At 38.8% G+C, this 19,042-nt stretch overlaps 1 protein-coding gene across 3 annotated transcripts in view; it reads right to left on the reverse strand.

The window, feature by feature from the left end:
- LOC117423377 (TOX high mobility group box family member 2-like) overlaps window positions 1-19,042 on the reverse strand; it is a 96,447-nt gene that overhangs the window by 49,263 nt on the left and 28,142 nt on the right. For 2 of the 3 annotated variants that reach the window (XM_058991070.1, XM_058991068.1), the window contains exon 2: window positions 2,271-2,366. The exons of the other annotated variant lie outside the window; for it this stretch is intronic. In XM_058991070.1, the coding sequence (XP_058847053.1) occupies window positions 2,271-2,366 (96 nt within the window). The remainder of the gene's footprint in view (window positions 1-2,270; window positions 2,367-19,042) is intronic. 3 annotated transcript variants of the gene reach the window in all.

A 19,042-nucleotide genomic window follows, 5' to 3' on the forward strand; every position in this document is an offset into this window, starting at 1 on the left:
CTGTCAAAGTGAGTTTAGTGATTTCTGCCAGCTTATTGTTGCTGAAATATTTGTATGTCCTAAAAGCATATCACTACCCCATCATCCCCTTATAATAGTGGGCAGCAGTGTGGAGTAGTGGTTAGGGCTCTGGACTCTTGACTGGAGGGTCGTGGCTTCAATCCCAGGTGGGGGACACTGCTGCTGTACCCTTGAGCAGGGTACTTTACCTAGATTGCTCCAGTAAAAGCCCAACTGTATAAATGGGTAATTGTATGTAAAAATAATGTATTTGTATGTAAAAATAATGTAATTGTATGTAAAAATAATGTGATATCTTGTAACAATTGTAAGTCGTCCAGGATAAGGGCATCTGCTAAGCAATAAATAAAAAAAATAGCGCCTGTTCCTTGTAAATAATAATAATACTGATCACAATTAAGTTTAAAAAGAAACAGTAGCATCAATGTGTGAAGAATGCAGCATTAGCTGATATTGAAAATGTTGTAAAGATTACAGCACAAAACAGTGTGAATGGGCTTGAGGTGACTCCCCCATATTAAGTCACACCTTCTGCACAAACTGCCAGCCACAAGGTACAAGAATGTGCCTCTAAACCATACTGAGAAGACACTTCCTGTTAAATATTAGGCTGGGCACTCGGCAGATTTGCATGTCTCAAACTACTTTGTCAGGTTTGCTGGGAAGAAAATATGTGGAAAATTGCAACTAGACTGACATATTTTAGGACTTATGCAAAAACAAACAAAGTCTGCTTATAATTAAACCTCTTGATTCTTATACTGCAGTCATTCAAGCAGCAACTGTGAACACCTTTGCAAAGCTGCATGAGTCGATTGAGGTTATTTTGGCAGGAGAGCGGATGCAGAAAAGAACCCACTTTTAACTGAATATGGTAAACACAGATACAGCGATAAGAGCCAGAGAGAATGTAATAGGGCTACGAGTTACTGTGCATTGCCTGTGCTCACCACAGCATCTGATAACAGCAATGGAAAAAAGGTCTGGTTTCCTCTAGCATATAATTGGTTATCTTAATGCAATCTACAGTTCTGTTGCTTTCTTCACAGAATAAAAAAGTGTGCAGTTCAGTTATATGAAACAGTGTCAAATATAAATCATTACAGTAAAGGTAGCAGACATGTTTATTGTTATATTTTTAGAAAGCTTTGTGTTTCTGGCATGTGATTATAAAACAGTTCAACGGCTGTGTAACACTGCAGCCAAAAAACAAGCTAAAAACAAAAGAAGATACAGAGGTGTCGTGATTTTGCAGCTTGCAGTTATACAAAATAAACAACTTTTCAACGGGTTGTCAGGTAGATAATTGTGTTGAACATACTGTGTGTTTCCATTTTACTTTTCAATTCGCAATTCAGTGAAATCTTGGGTTTGAAGTTATAAGCAATAATGAAAAAGCGGATTCAGGCTGGAGTTTTACTGTCAGTAAGTTTACAAACCCATGTTGGATTTAATTGTATATATAGGGGTGCACCTGTTACGACAGAACCTCTTAGACCAGGCTTGAAGAATAAATACATATAATGCAGCAGAGTGATTCAGCTGGTGTGTGAACCTACTGCAAGTTACTGAGAGCTATATATTTGAGCAAATTTGGCATTTAATTTCTAGGAAATATACTGTTCAGTTTCAAAGCGACAGTTGAATCCTCTCTAGGAAATTTCCCTTAATTCAATCAGAAAGAAAGGCTCAATGGGAGGGCATACTGTAGATGGTATGTTAGTCTAAGCTTGCCGAAGCAGCTTAAAAAACACAACAAAATATGTCGAAAAAGGTAAAAAATCAGTTCTGTGTGGGGATTCAACACTAGAAAGTAATTCATAAAACAATGTCTTCAACGGTTCTTACCCAAGCCCTTACCTTGTCCCTTGTCTAGGGCTGTCTAGCCCTTGTTTGTTTTTATATGACAGATCTTGAGATATGTGTTTAAAGATATTACTGATAACAAACCAAGCAACCAGACAGGAGGTGGGATTTCCAGAACTTATGTGATGTCACCAGTGTTGGTTTATGTGGGTGAGAAGAACAATTAAAATTAGACTCTTGGTGGGAAGCTGTCTGGAGCAGCATTGTTAAGGGGAGCTCTATCTAAAATCGAGAACAGCATTTAGATTGGGGGAAGAGCTGGAGTGCACTAAGCTTGGCGGTCTCAGGCTAGTTCACAACCACAAAACCACCAGTTTGGCACAATCCAGTGGTGCTTTAAGGCTCCATGGCTAATAGGCATGGGAACTTAACTACTTTCTCACCCTGGTAGAGGGCAGTCTTTTCCCGCCAGGGTTGGGGCACATTGGCAGCGTGCCGTGGAGGAGCCTAACACCGCGCTCGCCTGTGCTGTATCTGTTCTGTGGAAAGAGAAAGAGAAAGAGAGGGCTTCAGTCTCCAGTTCTTTCGGGCGCTTGGTTTTCATGAGCACCGAATGTGTAGCCAGCGATCAAGAAAAAAAATATGAGACTGGGGTCTTGACTTCATAGTCAGAGGATCCTATGCTTGTAAGATCCGATGATGCCTAACCATCAGGTTAACTTCCACCTCGTGTCTCTGTTCTGTATTGTTTACAAGACCAATTCAAATGTTGTCTTAAAGGTGCGTTTAAAAAAAAAAAAAAAACCTTTATTACTGTTACTATTTTAAACTCCCTATCACTGTGTATCTGTAGCTGCAATGACCATGTTTAATAATTCATGTACAGTTAATGTGTATATATTGTTCAGTAAACTGCCTTTAGCTGGACCTTATAAGCATGTTTCTATGTATTTTTATCTTGTGAAAGTTAAATTGTGTGTAAGAGCTTAACAGCCCCACTCTGCGGACAATTGCCATTTTCTGTATCTCTACTAGCCAATATTTTAGTCCAAACACAGCTGAAGCATTTCTAGCAAACAACCCTGCATTCAACCAAGAAAGAAAGACTAAAGCCCACAGTTTTTGTCATTGCAGGGGCATGGATTGTAAGTGTGCGAGTCTAGGCCTGCCTTTGCTTATATTATACACCAGCAAGTCCATCTCAGCTAATCGAATGTCTGATTTGTGAATATATTGATATACTTATTTCGTCTCTTTTTTTTTTTTTTTTTTTTTTTTTGCTATATGTCTTTTCCAGTGCTCGGATATCAATTAAGTGACATTCTAAAAACATTTCACACTGGAGTGGTTACAGTAAAATTATGTTACAGTATTTTCTCCTCTAATTTGACCAAAACATGATTTATATTATGTTAATACTGTCTACAACTGACCCATTCATCACCTACTGTATAGGATCTTATGAAATGCTTTTGGAGACAGTTGGTGCTGTGTTGTCCTCTTGACCATTGAAAGCTACTAAAATGTGCTTCTTCTTTGAAGTCCAATAGAATAAGCTTTTAAACGAAAGTGCATGGAATTAGACAGTTGAAATACACTAAGGTAGATATGCAAACACAAGAAACATCTGAAGAGTGTGCTGTGCAGGGGGTCACATCTGACTGAGGTGAGAAAGTTTCAGCTATCCAATGAATAGCCTCTCTGCTGCTTGGTTCTAGTCAGTCACATGCTTGTGGTAATTGGCATTAATGAAATGATGGAGATGTATTTCGGTTCTTCCAGGAAATGCATTTTCAAGATACCCACAAGCAGCTGACCCGCGCTGTGCTACACACAGAGAAAGAACAACCACCCATACCCATAAAATACCACGATCGCATCGATCAAGCAGGTGATAATGCAAGGATGGTACAAGGATAAGGATGCATGCCTTGCACAAAACATCCTTGCATTGATTTTTACATTCAGTTTCCCAAAATTTCTTGCGTGGTCTACTGCGACACACAGGTTCTCGTTCAAAAGTGTTGATTCATTCTAGAATATCCATTTAAAACTACCATCACTACAATCTGTACACTAGGTTTGCCACAGTAAGTGGTGCACGGGAACCATGATACATTAGCCTGACTCGGTCAACAAGCTCTCCACAGCACTATATTTAATAGCCCTTGCACTTAGTGCTGGCACTGAGCAGATGTCTTTGAAAGTAAGACACCCCTGGGATGCTTACACTCTGGCTGCGTACTGGCCATTTTCTGCATGTGATCCGTCACTGGTATTTTGTTGCTTTCACGGGTTAACCAAAATGGCTCCATTATCATTTCTGAAAATAATGACCCCTTTATTATAATGTAGAACACTCTTCCCTTCTTACTGTTAAATAGAAATCAAGCCTTTCTTTGTTTGAATGGCTTTTGACCCCAGTCAGTTAGCCTCCCAAAGTGTAGAAAGTATAGGAACAGTAGATGACTCTTAAAAGCAGCTGGCTTACAGTTTCTAAATGGATCAGGCTTATAACGTTTAGCTATAATTCTGATCATTTCTTAAGATATTTTATATATACCAACTGTCCTTCATTTTGACTTTCTGTTGCTTATAAGTAGAGAGAGAGCGAGAGAGAGAGAGAGAGAGAGAGAGAGAGAGAGAGAGAGAGAGACATGTATGTATGTTTGTATGTATGTACTGAGTGTATTTTTATATATTTTCATTTTATCAAATGTATCTTGATAACATTATGCTTAATCCATGATGTAAGGTTACAAATTAAAATGGATAGAAATGAAGGAGCTCTCAAACGCACACATTTCTATGATCATAATAGCAATTAATTATCCATCAAATAGTACACATTTAAATGCATGTACAGGGTGTAATATTACAGAAGAGTAAGTTTAGAAACGCCGCAGCAAAGACTCATGCCAAGTGGCCAGTTCAAAAGGCCAAGTGGACAATTACAAACCAAATAAGAAATCCATTTGCAAACTGCATCCAACACATCTTTTTCTTCAAAGAGCCTTTTTCCGGCATCTTTGACACAGCAAACACGCAATGAGAGGTCAGGACTTGTAATAAAGGACCAGACAGGCTCTTCAGTACTCACGTTATTCCCAAAAAAAAGCTGTTACATGAATTCCAGGAAATAGGGTGTGTTTAAGACTGCTGTCTGATTCTGGCCCACCTCCAATTCCCATTTCATCACACAGCAAATCTTGCCGCGGTACAAAGTGATATAATTACTTATGGAAATTGTATTTGGGTTGATCCACACGAGAATTTACTAGCGGGATCTCCTCAGGCGTTGTAGGATTGCCACTCAGTTAACACATGTAAGACACCTGTAATTCCATCCAGCACTGTCTGCCAGCCCTTCTCACTATCACTCAGGCTTAGACCAACAGGCAACACATGCCATTTAATAACTCAATGCAAACACACTTACACATATCCACAACGGGAATCTGCACCTCAATAACAATTCTAAAGAGAATGTCTGCTTGGGTTATATACAGGGCACGTACATTGTAAGAGGTGTATGTTATACAAAAGTAACAAGTAACCCAAGCTGCTCAGTCATGCGTGTTATACACACAGTGGGTATTATATTACCGTAAAGGTTATTTGGGGAGATGCACCAAACATTTTGAGGTAATTACACAGGAAATCTGTGGTGCAAGCTAATGGGGAGCACTGGGAACATCCAGGCATCCTACTACTGTAGGTGTTTCTAACAAAGTGTGTTCCTCTGTCACAGCTCCCTATGGAAACAATTGTTTATTTTCTCCCTGGTAGTTATATATTTTCAAAAGCTAAAAAATGTACAGCTATAGCCAAACGTTTTGCATCATCCTATAGAATTAACTCATTTTGCTTCATAAAATCGAATGAAACCTACTGAATAATGTTACGTTAACATATTGAATTACACACCGCTTTGTAGTTTTCCATACAATTTCAAAAACTGAAAAATGTGACATTTCAAAATCTAACATGAAATACTGTTGTACCACTATTATGGCTTCCGATAGACTTTTGCGATATCATTTTGTAGTTTATTTGATTACATCATGTTAAATAAAAAAATCTATATTATGTTCATATAGTTTACAAACCCCAGCTTATAGGCCAAGACAGATTTCCTTACACCCAGGTCAGGGGGCCACCGTGCTTCACAGGACCCATTCTAAACATTGTGTTCAATTCAAAGCCTCACAACACTAACTCAGTTTGTTTGGTAGAATAAGCCTCTGATATATCCCCAGATGTAAATGCATTCCCTTTGCTGCTGTAACGAATGATATGTTGGAGCTGTTAAGGAGGCCGTCCAATCAGTCGATTTAAAAGGGCTTTGGGTTCATCTACAAAGAAGCTACAGGGCCTAAGCGTGGCCCTGGGGCTGCTTGTTGGGAAGCAGTTCAGCTTTCCTCCTGCTTTCACACTGCTGTATGCTTGATCTTTGGCTCTGCTTCTGGGCATGAGGTAGAGTAATTGTACGGCCTGAATTCAGGGTAAACACAATCCTTTCTGGTTGCTTGAGCAGCCTCCGTGTTTTAAACAGGCTTTTCAAGCAATAATCAGGTCAATTCAATGCAAGTATACCAAGGTGCAATTTATTAAATGATGTCTCAATCCTAATTAGAATGGGTCTGTTTATAATTACAGATGAAGTTGATCAGTTACAACTTCGGTTTGTGTGAAATTCTAGTGTATTTACGGTGGTAATAATATTCAGGATTGAGAAAGCTGGATTTTGATATTGTAACATCCCACGGGCAAATCTTAGTTTTGAGACAGTTTCAACTGCAACCCAGTTTAAATACACAGTCCTCTTGTGTTTATATGTTAAGGTATATCAGGTAGCTAGAATGTTTAATTAACACTGTACATCATTGGCTGCTTTAGAAAGGTTATAGCTTAAAATAAGCTAGTACTTTTATATTACTTGCCTTAATACAATACAATCTTTTACTGTGTGTGCTTTGATCCGAAAAGAAAATTTAGTTTATTTCATAAAGAATGCATAACAGTAATTCTGTTTATTACAGACTCATAGATAATTGCTCTACACTTGCATGAACATCATCTTGTTATATCTCTCTCTGTTTCCCTTCCTGATACTGCACGTGTCTTTCTCTTATCCGTGCAGTATCGGAATCTTTTTTTTTTTCTAAATCTGTTTCATTTTGTTTTCTTACTCTCTGTCTATCAATGATATCTATCTGTCATCTCATGCACAATTTTAAATTCATGTTGTTTTTCACCAACAACAAAAGCACTACGGCTGTGAATAAGATAGCCGAATCACAAGTCGGAAAGTGACAGCTGAGCTTTAAGAGTAATTTACTCCCTCTTTATTTAATTCCTGGCGGCTATGAATCCCATCCTGTGTTAGTTGAAATAATAAAGGATAATGAATTCTGCTTATAGACGAAAGCGGTTTGCAGGCAAGGTTTTACCTGTCTTGCATCCCGTGTGTTATGCAGCTCTGCAGTGGAGATGGGTATTCTAACATGCCAGAAGGAGGTAGGCTGTCAAGGGATCTGATAGTATTTGAAAGATCTCATAACACCAGTGAGTGGCACAGCACAAATGATTTCCCACAAAAAAGGCTGTTAGTACATTGGTTGATCAATACATCAAGTATACATCTCCACAGTGGCAGCCATTGGCAGCCATAACATGCACTGGGCTGAGCATGTCTGGAGGATTAGCAAAGGGGAACATGGACATTGAAATAGAGACAGCAACACAAACGCCATCCCTGGCTGTCACTAACACACACAGGCTTTCTGAGCTACACTACGGGAGGCGTCTACCATCTCACAGAGTGGGGAATTAGAACAGTGTGAGTGATAATAGCTTAATATGGCTACTTCTTGTTGTGTCTCGTACAATCCACTGCTCATATTAATGAGGTCGCATGGAAACAACCAATTTACTCCGAAAGTGCAGCGTGATGGGATTGCAGAAATCTTCGCTTGTTGAGTGGACCTTGTGATGCCGTAAGATCCACTCTGAATCCATAACCTTACGCATTTGAGCACACATACTGAGGTAAAACTATCAGTCATGCAGAATTATTTTTTGATAACATGTTCATTGGTTTAAAATAACAGTATCTTGCAGATGTAACAGCAATACACTCCTTAAAGCCATCTTCACATAAGGCTTTGCAAGTGAATGGTACATGCCAGAAAGATATCCTTAAAACTGTGCTGCTACGTTTGGCCTGATGCACCAAGTAAATGTGGCAGACATCAGTTTATCAGTGCTGAATTTGAAGGCTGAGACGACTGCTTTTCTCCAGCATTTAAAGGGTGTTCCTGCCTGTCTGTAACATGGGATTTCAAAGCAGATGTTTTGTGTTGAATGACGCTGTAAATTACTATTGCTGTTGACTTGAACATCAACAAAAACTGAAACTATGGAAAACGTGTAAACAGAGGACAGAATTATCTACAATGGACTGGTGATTTATGAGGCTGCATACCTTCCCAGTGGCTAAAAGTAGCCTCTGTATCAATGCATCATACCCCCCCACCACCACCAACACACACTCTCCCACACACCCTTCTTTGAGTGGATGCCCGTAGCATTACAACTTAAGGTGAAGTAAGTGTGCCCAATATAAATTGTCAATGACAATTCCACTGTGGGGCCAGCCCATAAGCAGTCATCCACTAAATAGCACTGGAGACCTGAGTACAACCCAGGCAACAGGGTATTGAGAGCTGAAGCAGACAGACTGCAACTGAACAGACAACAACCCTTACTTAATGAAACCTCTCCTGTGCTCTGCTCAATAGATAAGGCTGCTGATTCACGTAGCACGTAAAGAGCAGGTTCCATTCCATGCCTGTTCTTGAGGATCCAGCTGTCTACAATCTCATTACCTCCACAAGTTAACACATACAGTATTTCAAACACACATGGGGTTCTGTACACAGCAGGAGAAACTATAAAGCTCAGCAGAACAACAGCAACTGGTCTATCATGATAAATAAGCAAAGTTTGCCTCTTGTCATGATTTTATCCTGCTTTTTCCAAAAACCTTTTCCAATGGAATATCATAGGCATGTATGTTAACCTTAAAGCCAAGTTGCTGCTAAGTATTGTCACTGTTACACATTAAAATGCAGACCTTTCCTACATTTGCATTTACTACGAGTGAATGATCTGAGTATGAGATGTAGTGCTGTGCCTGGGAGGTATCTCCTGCAAAGAACTATTCATCACCTCTAAATATAGTCCTTACAGACTCAGCCAGTTGCCCAGAGAATCTGCCATCTGTTGGCCTGTCCAATGAGTAAGTGCATTACATAACATGAGTACTGAGATTGCAAAGCCCCAGTAAGCATCCCCGTTTTTAACTGTATAAACAGGAACTGGTGAGAGTGATCATCAGTTGCATTGTAAACCACTTTAAATGATTCATATTTTCACTTGCGTAACTCTCAGAAGAAGTATAAAAGCCTTTGTACAGATAGCTCTTTAATACATTTGATTTACATGGAGCAGTCAGGGTCAAAACACAACAGGAGTGAGATGTCAGGGATCAGAGTGAGCTTGCTGGTGTATTTTACAGAGACACATGAATATGGACTAGCACATGCATTTTAAGTGTTCTATGACGGAATGCAGTTTGGAATGGCCATATGTGACAGAGATCGAATGATTCTTGGTGTTAGATCTCCCTCTCGACCTGTGAGGGCACGGTGCAAGAGGAACAGAGTACCCTTAATTAAATAGCATGACTATTGATTCCGTAGGGTAGGTGGAAGTCGGTCATTTAGGAGAGGAACGGAGCTATGGTATCCAAACTCAATGACCCCGACAGTAAACGGTGTGGCATCCGAGGATTGGAGGAGCCGATGCGCTCGTTAACTTAGGGGTCATGAGCGAGGATATAAATAGGGGGGTAGCATACGTGATCTGTTCCTTTGTAAATGGTTAGAACAACCTAAAAGGAGCCCGCTGTTTAAGTGAATACCGTGAGTATTATTTGTGAGTCTGTGTGTTAACACTGTTTGTCTTGTGTTTGTTGTATTCAAAGAATACTAATCCACATGATCCGGAGCTGCAGCCGCAGGCCAGCGTAAAAACCGGACATCACTGCTCATCTTTTCCACTACAGGAACCGTCTTTGCACCACTAACGAAATCACACACTGTCTGTGTATATGTGTTTTGTGTGGGTGAAAGAACTGGACTTTGGGTTACGGGTCAAACCCGCTGGATTATAAACAGAAGTGTTACACGCCGCTGTACCACTTCTTTCACTATTGTTTACAGGTTTTGCCTTGAGGCTCTGGACATTTAATAATTTAAATAAACACCCTTGCACCTGTACAACATTGTCTGTGGGATTAATCCGCTCTGCACTGCACTCACCTGCACGTATTCACCACTTTGCCACACCATATCATGAAGAAGAAGAAGAAGAAGAAGAAGAAGAAGAAGAAGAAGAAGAAGAAGAAGAAGTTATACCTTATTATATTACATATTATTTGGCTTGGTGTAAAGTATCTTAAAAACAAACTTAAAACTGCTATCAGGGATTTGATTTAGTGAAATTGTTATTTCTGGGTTTTTTTTACCAATGGATGGAGCCCACCATTCACCCAACCCACAACGTTACTCTTTTTCTTTGTTCTCTTCAACACACAGCGCCACTTTCAGACTGAAAAGCAACACTACCGGTAATGTATTGTTTGCTTTAGTGTCTGTTGGGGGAGACCCACAGAAAACAAGCGACCAGTCTGCACACATTATCTTTGTAAGCACACAATTAGAGTTTCCTGCGGCTAGGGGCTCACTGTCAACTCTGATCTCGTGTGTAAAGTACCATTTATAGCTCTAAACTTTAAAGAGCCAGTAGTGCTTGCTTGAGGAGAGCAGAAATAATACTAACTTTACTTTCACACTACAGTTCGTATTTACTTACACTAACCCACTGCAATTGTGCTGTAACTTGTCTGCGGGTGTTGTACAAGTAATTTGTAGTTATTTCTAGAAGAAAAAAAATTCAGCTGCACACCAATAGAGTATGCGAAAACAAAGCTGAACCTGTCAAATAAACCACAGAACTGTGTGAATAATGTATTGCTTCAAAATACCTCTATTTTGTCAGTTTATTAAAAGTACACCAGATATAATTTGGTTAATTACGCATAGATTTAAAAGCATAATTTGCAGTCCAAATATAGGTCTTTAAAAATTATAAGGGGAGCTCATTTCAAATCACTTTACAAAGCAGGTGAATGGCAAGATGCAGTGGCTAATACATCAGCCATTTTCCTCCACAAGTACTGAATTTGTTTTTTGTGCTGTGGACCAAGATCTTCTCAATGCTGTGAGGCCATTTCCACTGACATTTTCAATTGACTTGCTGCCTTCAGATGAGGATTCCAAAACATCTCTCAGGGAGCACCCGTGTGAGTTTAAAAGGGCTATCCTGTTTTAAATATCTTCAAAGCAATAGGTTTTATGCTTTCATCGCGAGTATGGGCCTCTTCCATATTCCAGACGATACAATTTCATGGAAATACGTTTTTTTTTTTTTAAATTGCCTTCCCACATGTGTGATAGGTGGGGTCAACACCAGTCTTGTTCCACACTTAAAGAGAAGTGTGAGTGTCAGCTCCGTGCAGCTCGATGCCAGCTCCCTAATGAGTCTGTCAGGGCCAGTTAAAGCCTGGGCCTCCATTTCCGAATACTGCCTGTAGACAGCTCTTATTAGCCGGGTAATGGCATGCCACAGGGGCAGATTAACCAGGCACTGCAAAAAATCCTCCTATCATCTTTTCATTTATCTGCTTTGATGTAATAAAGTCTGCTTTCCTGTAGCTGGTCATAGTGATATCATCACAGGAGGCAGGGGTAAATGAAATTAACACAGGGCTCTAGATAAGGGTTAGGAAAGGCCAGTCACTCAAACACTGGGAGAGCTCATCCTAGTCAGCTAGTCAGCCTCAATTACAGCACAGTATACAGAGGAAAGAGTTTTTACAATAGTTCTTAGATTTGAGATTTGTATTGTGTTGGGCTCTATTAGTTATTTTATCTAAAGTAGCATTATACACACTACATAATATACTATTTTATAATTCTAGGCAGACGGAACACAGAACACGCAAAATAAAAAGCTCCACACCGTTTATATCAATATTAATCAATAGTACAATATTTCACTTGTCAAGTTACTATCCAGAAATGCAAACATTCAATCCTACATTTGGTGGTACAACTATAAGAAAGTGAAGTAGACAAACATGTTGGCTAATGACTACCTTTATAAATGTTTACCACAGTAATTCTACATGGTGTTTTTTACCGTACCTCACCGGTCTTTACAATGTTTACCTGTGCTTTACCATGCTTTCACTGTGTTTTATTCCACTTTGCTATGCTTTTACTAGGGGAGACTTGTATAAGAGTACTGCCTATATCACAGACGAAAGCCTTAGACAAAGTCTAGTCCCTCATAGTTACCTCAGTTACTAACTCAAAATCATCACATGCTTTACCCTCTACGGTTCAGTTAAAGAAACAACATTCCTACTGGTTAAGAACTGTCACACACTGTAGCAGGTCTTCACAACACAAGGCAAGAACCAACAGTATTAATCCAATCTTGCTCATCTAATAACTGATGTAAAGCACTTTCCATAAGAGTGAATCTGTTCAAGTTTTGAAGTAACTCTCTTACATCAGTACGAGGCACATCATTTCATTTCATTTCATATCATCTTCATTCGTTTCAGTTCTTCATCAGCCCAGGTAAAAACGTGTCAGCTGTCAGCCACCCTGATTGTATTTGGTTTGATTTCTAAAATGAAGAAGTTAGGGAAGGTTCTGCACTGAAAGCATACATAACTATTTTCATATCAGGAGAATAGATGGCATCTGAAATTTGCAAAGAGTACCTATTTACCTGAAATGTATTTACTGTGTATTGATCTGCCTTTGAGACAGTTTCAGTTTAGATTTATTTCACTTGCAATTACTAAAAAAAGTAATATGTCCGTTTCACATTGGCTTAATTTAATGAAAGGTTTGCATGGAAAGACTGCACGGGAGTAGTAAGGAATGCAACGCGATGCCTTTTTTACTCGTTTAGAAAATACTGATGACTCTACTTCCAGCCCACGTGATCCAGAGATATAATATCTTAGTGAGAAGAATCAATATATGTTATTCATTCATATTCATTTCATTTGTGATCACAAATTGCCATCTATCTGAGATCTGTGGGGAGGGGACAGGTGGCTGTTTAGTGATAAATGTTTCCTGTTGTTAGCACTGTTGAAAAACATAAAGAAAACTACTAGTGCTTATTAATCTTAATCATATTAATTACATGTGTGTTGACTGTGCTTTGCACACAGGTTCAGTGATCTCCAGTATATAGTACACTACACCGGGATCCAAATATTCCTAGCAGGGGGCAATGAAAGAGATATTAACAGCATGTCAATCATGGAAAAATATAGAGAGTGAGTATGGAACAAACAGATAGTGCAGTGCCGAGAGGAATGTGGAATTCTCTTCATAGAATATTCTATTACTTTGTGTTAGTTGAAACAAATGAACAATCTAATTCAACATTGCATTGACAGACTGATAGATTGAAACCAGCACCTGTGGATTTTGAGATTCCTTTTGCAAGTAGCATGTATCTTAGATCAACGACTGTGGCGAGGGCATTGTCTCCTCAAGGCATTAATCACGCTGACCTTAGAGCAATGTGGACTGCACTGGCTTGGTACATACATATAAAAACAGCAGGAAAGTGGAGAGAGGAAAGAGTTAAATCTCTTATCTCTGGCCTCCAGAAGACATTCCTAGTCAAAGCCACAGTCCACTGATTTCCTGCTGGCTTGCCCAATGCCCTATTTTTACTCTCCTCTCTAGAACACCACTGGCAGCTTTTTCCTTGTCACTGACACATTTCCTGCCATTTTAACTTTGACATTTATGTTCTGGGCTAGTTCAACAGCATTTCAAACAGCTCCCTTTCTCTGTAAACCTCAGCTAAACTGATCTCATCCAGACACACAGCTTTGCCCCAGCCCCTCTCTCTTGTTTTGAAAAAGGCCCAGCTTTAGTCTAAACCATTTGGGAGCTTGTTTTATTAATGTATCAAAAAGATACCACAGGCTTAATCCAGGGCTAAGTTCATATTATGTCTGATATGCAAAATCTCTGCAAAACTTCATAATCGTAATGTAGAAAAGGGAAATATAAATTAACACTTTGAAAGGCGTGTGGCAGGGACACGAATCGTCAGTTGTTTATGTCGTTTGTGGTGTGTCACAAACGCCTTGACAAGTGAGAGCCAAAGGGCCTGAGAGGTGTACTGTGCAAGGTTAATATCAACCAAGAATACTGTTTTGAAGTGAAGTTTAATAGATCAACAAAATCTAGTGAATGGACTGTTTCTGCTTTTTTATGTTAACTGTGTTTTATTGTTTCCATTCTAACTGAAACTCAGCTGAGAAAAGAAATAGGTGCTAAATTTCACTTTACTCTCCTCTTCTTACACCCAACCTGTGACACCTCATTCTCACACAGACCACATACACTTTCAATGTAATACACAGCCTTCATCAGGACTTTGGCACACTGAAACAGGTACAGTTGCCATGTTTTATAGCTTCCTGTTCTGATTACTATGGGCTCAGTGTATAAAATGTTTGCTGGAGTTTTATTTACTGTATTTCTAAACCCTCTTTAGAAAAAGGTTTCATGATGATTACCTGAGGGTGGTGGTCACACCAAATATGGATTTGATTTAGATTTTTCTTCTGTTCACTCACTTTGCATTTAGTTAATTGGTAAATATAATCTATTAACATGTCTATTTTTGAAAGCATTCTTACTTTACAGCATTTTTTCACACCTGCCTAAAACTTTTGCACAGTACTGTATATAAAAATGACCAGCATGTCCTCTGATCTTTAAATGTGACAGTTTTGCCAAGTGTAATTATGATACACATTGTAGTTAGACCTACAGAATGTATTGCGTGTATTTCTCCCTGGCTTATTCAAGTTAAATATTATGTATTTAATATAATGACTTCCCTGCAACTTACATCAAGAGATAAAAGTCTAAAATGGCTATCACATTTCCAGGCTCGCAGCTCACTGACATAGCCAGTGATATATACTCCATGCTCATTTCAAACGTTATATTATTTTATAAAGCTCTCTCTCCTCACACTGTGACTAATGCACCTTGGCTGGCAATCGCATTAGATCCAATTAAAATCAATGACCTCATTACTGGGTACAGAAATGCAGTGCAGAGTTTACTTTGTAAATATATTGTCACTCACCACTTCATACTATATTTTAAAAATGAAAGTTAAACCACGTTTCCTGATTTATTTATTTTTTAAGTCTACCCATCTTTTTTTTTTTTTGGTATGGTTTCATACTCGTAACTGAAGAAGAAAACTGTACATGAAACATGCTTTCAATATTTATTGCCAACTCAATCACATCCACCCAATATGGATTTGTATTGGTATGCAATCCAGTCTTGTACAACTAACATTTCACAATAATTGAATACAGTAGAGAGTCAATTATCCAATCTTTGATCAACCGTACTGTCTAATCAACAGAACGCATCTGTAATCACGTGATGAATTACGTGTGGTGTATTACACACACAGCTTCTGCTGCTAAAACGAGATTTAGCTGCCAAAAAACGGACCAGCAGACTGAGGCAAATGAAAGTTACAGAATTATTCAGACCACCGAAACCTTAGATGGAGGATTGTGTGCTTTAAATTGTTGCAGTTAAGCAAATGAAAACAGACACCTCGTTCTTGACTTTTCTTCTAGTTCGTCAGTAAGGGCTGGAGATCCTGTCTATGTTACTGAGAACTTTTATTTTAGTCATTTCAACTGCATATTATTTAACAATGCCTTAACAGCAAGTATCAAACCATAGAAACATTTTACTGAATTTTTGAAGTTTAATGATTCCTAAAGTTCTGTGTCAAAGTTCAAAGTTTGGTATATGGTATGTTTAATTACAATATTTAATTATCTTAACTGTAGGTGTTAAAGTTTTACTGAATTCTATTAATTTAATGATTTGTAAAGCTTTGTAATTTTGTATTCTTAATGTGATAGAATAGGTTACCAGCTATATATCATTAGTAGGTGCTTGTGTACTAAGTACTTGTGTATGTTAACTTTATTCTATACATTATTAAAGGTACAGTAATTGTTATTAATACCTGTTTGATTATCCATACAAATCAATTATGCAAACTAGTTTGGATAACTGACTCTCTACTGTATTTTCATCCAGAACTCTGCTGCCCGCCTGGTGTTCTCTCTGCCTCGCTTCACCCACGCTACTCCACTACTCCGCTCCCTCCACTGGCTCCCGATCACCGCTCGCATCCAGTTCAAGACTCTTGTACTAGCCTACAGATGCCTTGACCAGACTGCACCCAGCTACCTCCAGACCCTCATCTCTCCCTACACCCCCACTCGACCTCTCCGCAGAGAAGACTGGCTCTACCTCCGCTACGCTCCCCTGCCTCCAGAGCCAGCTCCTTCTCCACCCTTGCTCCGCAGTGGTGGAATGACCTTCCTACAGATGTCAGGACTGCCCAGTCCCTGACCACATTCCGGCGCCTCCTTAAGACTCACCTCTTCAAACAGCACCTGTAGAACTCCTCTGTTTGTATCCTGGGACACTATCACCCTTCATTTAAATGTGCTTTATTTTGCTCTTATCTGCCCCCTATTTTACTGCATTTAATCCTGTACTTCAGAATACTGTAATCTGCCAAGTGTTTAACCTGTAGTATTTTGTATTTAATCATATCCTGATGTAACTATCACTATTTAATCGTATCCTGATGTAACTATCACTATTACCTGCTGTATTATTGAATTGTGGTTTGTCACACTTGAACAAAAGTTATTGTATTTCTTGCTCTTATTGTATTACTTGTATTGTAACACTTGAAATGTATTTGCTTACGATTTTAAGTCGCCCTGGATAAGGGCGTCTGCTAAGAAATAAATAAATAATAATAATAATAATTTTGTGGCCAAAACTCATGTGAAAACATGTTTAATAACAATGATATCAATGTACAAAAATTAAGGGTGCAGTTTCACATTTCTAACACAGGATGAGTCAGTCTTTGGAAAACAGTTAGTGTTTGGGTGGTTGTTACTGAAATGCATTATTATGGCCGACAGTATTTTAAAAATGAACCAATTCCTCACTATGTTGCACAAAGGCAGTGTGTGAATCTGACTAAATAAGCAAACACTGAAACAAATGTTTCTTCCCTACTTCTTAATACCAAGCAAACTAAAGATCCCGAGTTTTGCCAATCCCCATCTTGAAGAACCCAATACTCCAATGTAATATTTGAAAGAATCAGCCCTGCTATTCACGTGTGGGTTTTATTTGTTTAAAAATATTTCACCAGGAAACCACCTGGTGTGATTTAATAATATTGTGAACAGCAGTGTCATTGTCTAAAAACCAATTTATAAAGAACTGACAAGGTCCTGTTATGTCTGGTAAAAAAATACCAGACATGGGTCTGTAATAGACTGACAGATTGTACCTGAACTGCAGTGAATAGCATAGAGCATATACTCATAAAACATGCAGATTGCTTATGACCTCTATGTTGAAACCGCTGCATTTCACCAAAATGACATAACATTCTCTTAATCAGTAGTGATTTTTTTGCAAACAGTCCGTGTGGTTCCTCATATCTCATGACGTGGATCGAGTGAGATATATGAAAACAGAAGATTTAAAGATATCTGCTTAGCCACCAGAAGCTATGTTTAGAATGGTGGCAGTAGCGCTGATTCAGACAATAAATGTTCAGACAGGAAAACAATTGTATAATCCTTACTGAATGATCTTCAATGACAATGGTTCTGTGTTAACCGCTAAGGGGCTCTGGCAGCAGCTAATATGAGCCATTGGGAGAATGGTACCACACTGGCAACATTTTACCAATGGTATCACAATGGTGGGAAGCAATAGAACCTGATTAGAGAGCATACCCATCTGGTAGCTGATCCTTCAAGAAGGTAACAGCCTGAACCGTACAGACGAGGCAATGCCTTATAAGGATATCTACTGTATACTGGATTCCTAATACACAAATTGCCCATTTTATGAATTTGTAAATACTAGAAAGACTTATTGAATTGTTTGAGAAAAGAGACTTTAACATTGAAAAGGTGTATCACCAAAGAAAAAGAACTATTGGTGATACACATTTAATTATCAATATACAGTGCCTACATCTTCTTTCGAAATGAATGGGTCCCATATCATTTATTTATTCTGTCTCTCTGACATTATGTACAAAAAATACTATAAATACATATTCTGTGACCAGCAGTACATAACATACAGTATTCACTGTACTCGGTGCTCATTTAGATTCAATGTGTGCTGCATTATCTACTGTTCAGCTCTAGGAATCCTGTGGAGTGATGCAGACATAACTGAGGCGTCTGGACCAGGCCTGCCCTCCTCATGGGACCGAAGTTCAATGCTTACATCAACACAAGGATTGCACCAGCCTTAAAAGCACCTCTGTTCTTTATACACTGGAAATGATATATCTATACCGCTGCAGTGTATGACTAAGATGAATTCCAAATGCGGTTCAAAGTCTGGTTTCTTGATTTTGCCTTACAGTTTCTTCAAATGAACACAATCTAATTGCCTTCCCTAGCTGCTTGGAATTCATTTATATTCATTAAAGTGTGGCAATTGGCAAAAAATTTAAAATTTAAAATCATTCACAGGTCCTTGCTTCATTTTCCGTGTAATTAAATCAGTTAAAATAAAAACATGTAAACTCACAAATGATTCTGAGACATTTGCATTTTTAATCACAGCAGATTAGTTTAATAACTCAATCAATGTGTGACAGTTAGAAAGCCCGTTGCACGCTGTCACGGCTGTTTAGTTCTGCAATTTCAACCAATATCCTATTATGCAAATGAGGCAAGGACAGACCCAGATGGGGTTTATCCTCTGATAAACCACCAGCCAACACCATTAACTAATAATCCTCAATTAAAGCACTATTCACCTTAAAATGCCTAAAGCATATTTAGGATTTCCTCGAGACTCAATTCAGTACTGAGAAATGCTAGTACTGGTTATTGCATTTTGTGTCCCCATTGTTGCTGAGTTTG

The sequence above is a fragment of the Acipenser ruthenus genome, chromosome 18, assembly GCF_902713425.1.
Source record: "Acipenser ruthenus chromosome 18, fAciRut3.2 maternal haplotype, whole genome shotgun sequence".
In the NCBI taxonomy this organism is placed as follows: Eukaryota; Metazoa; Chordata; class Actinopteri; order Acipenseriformes; family Acipenseridae; genus Acipenser; species Acipenser ruthenus.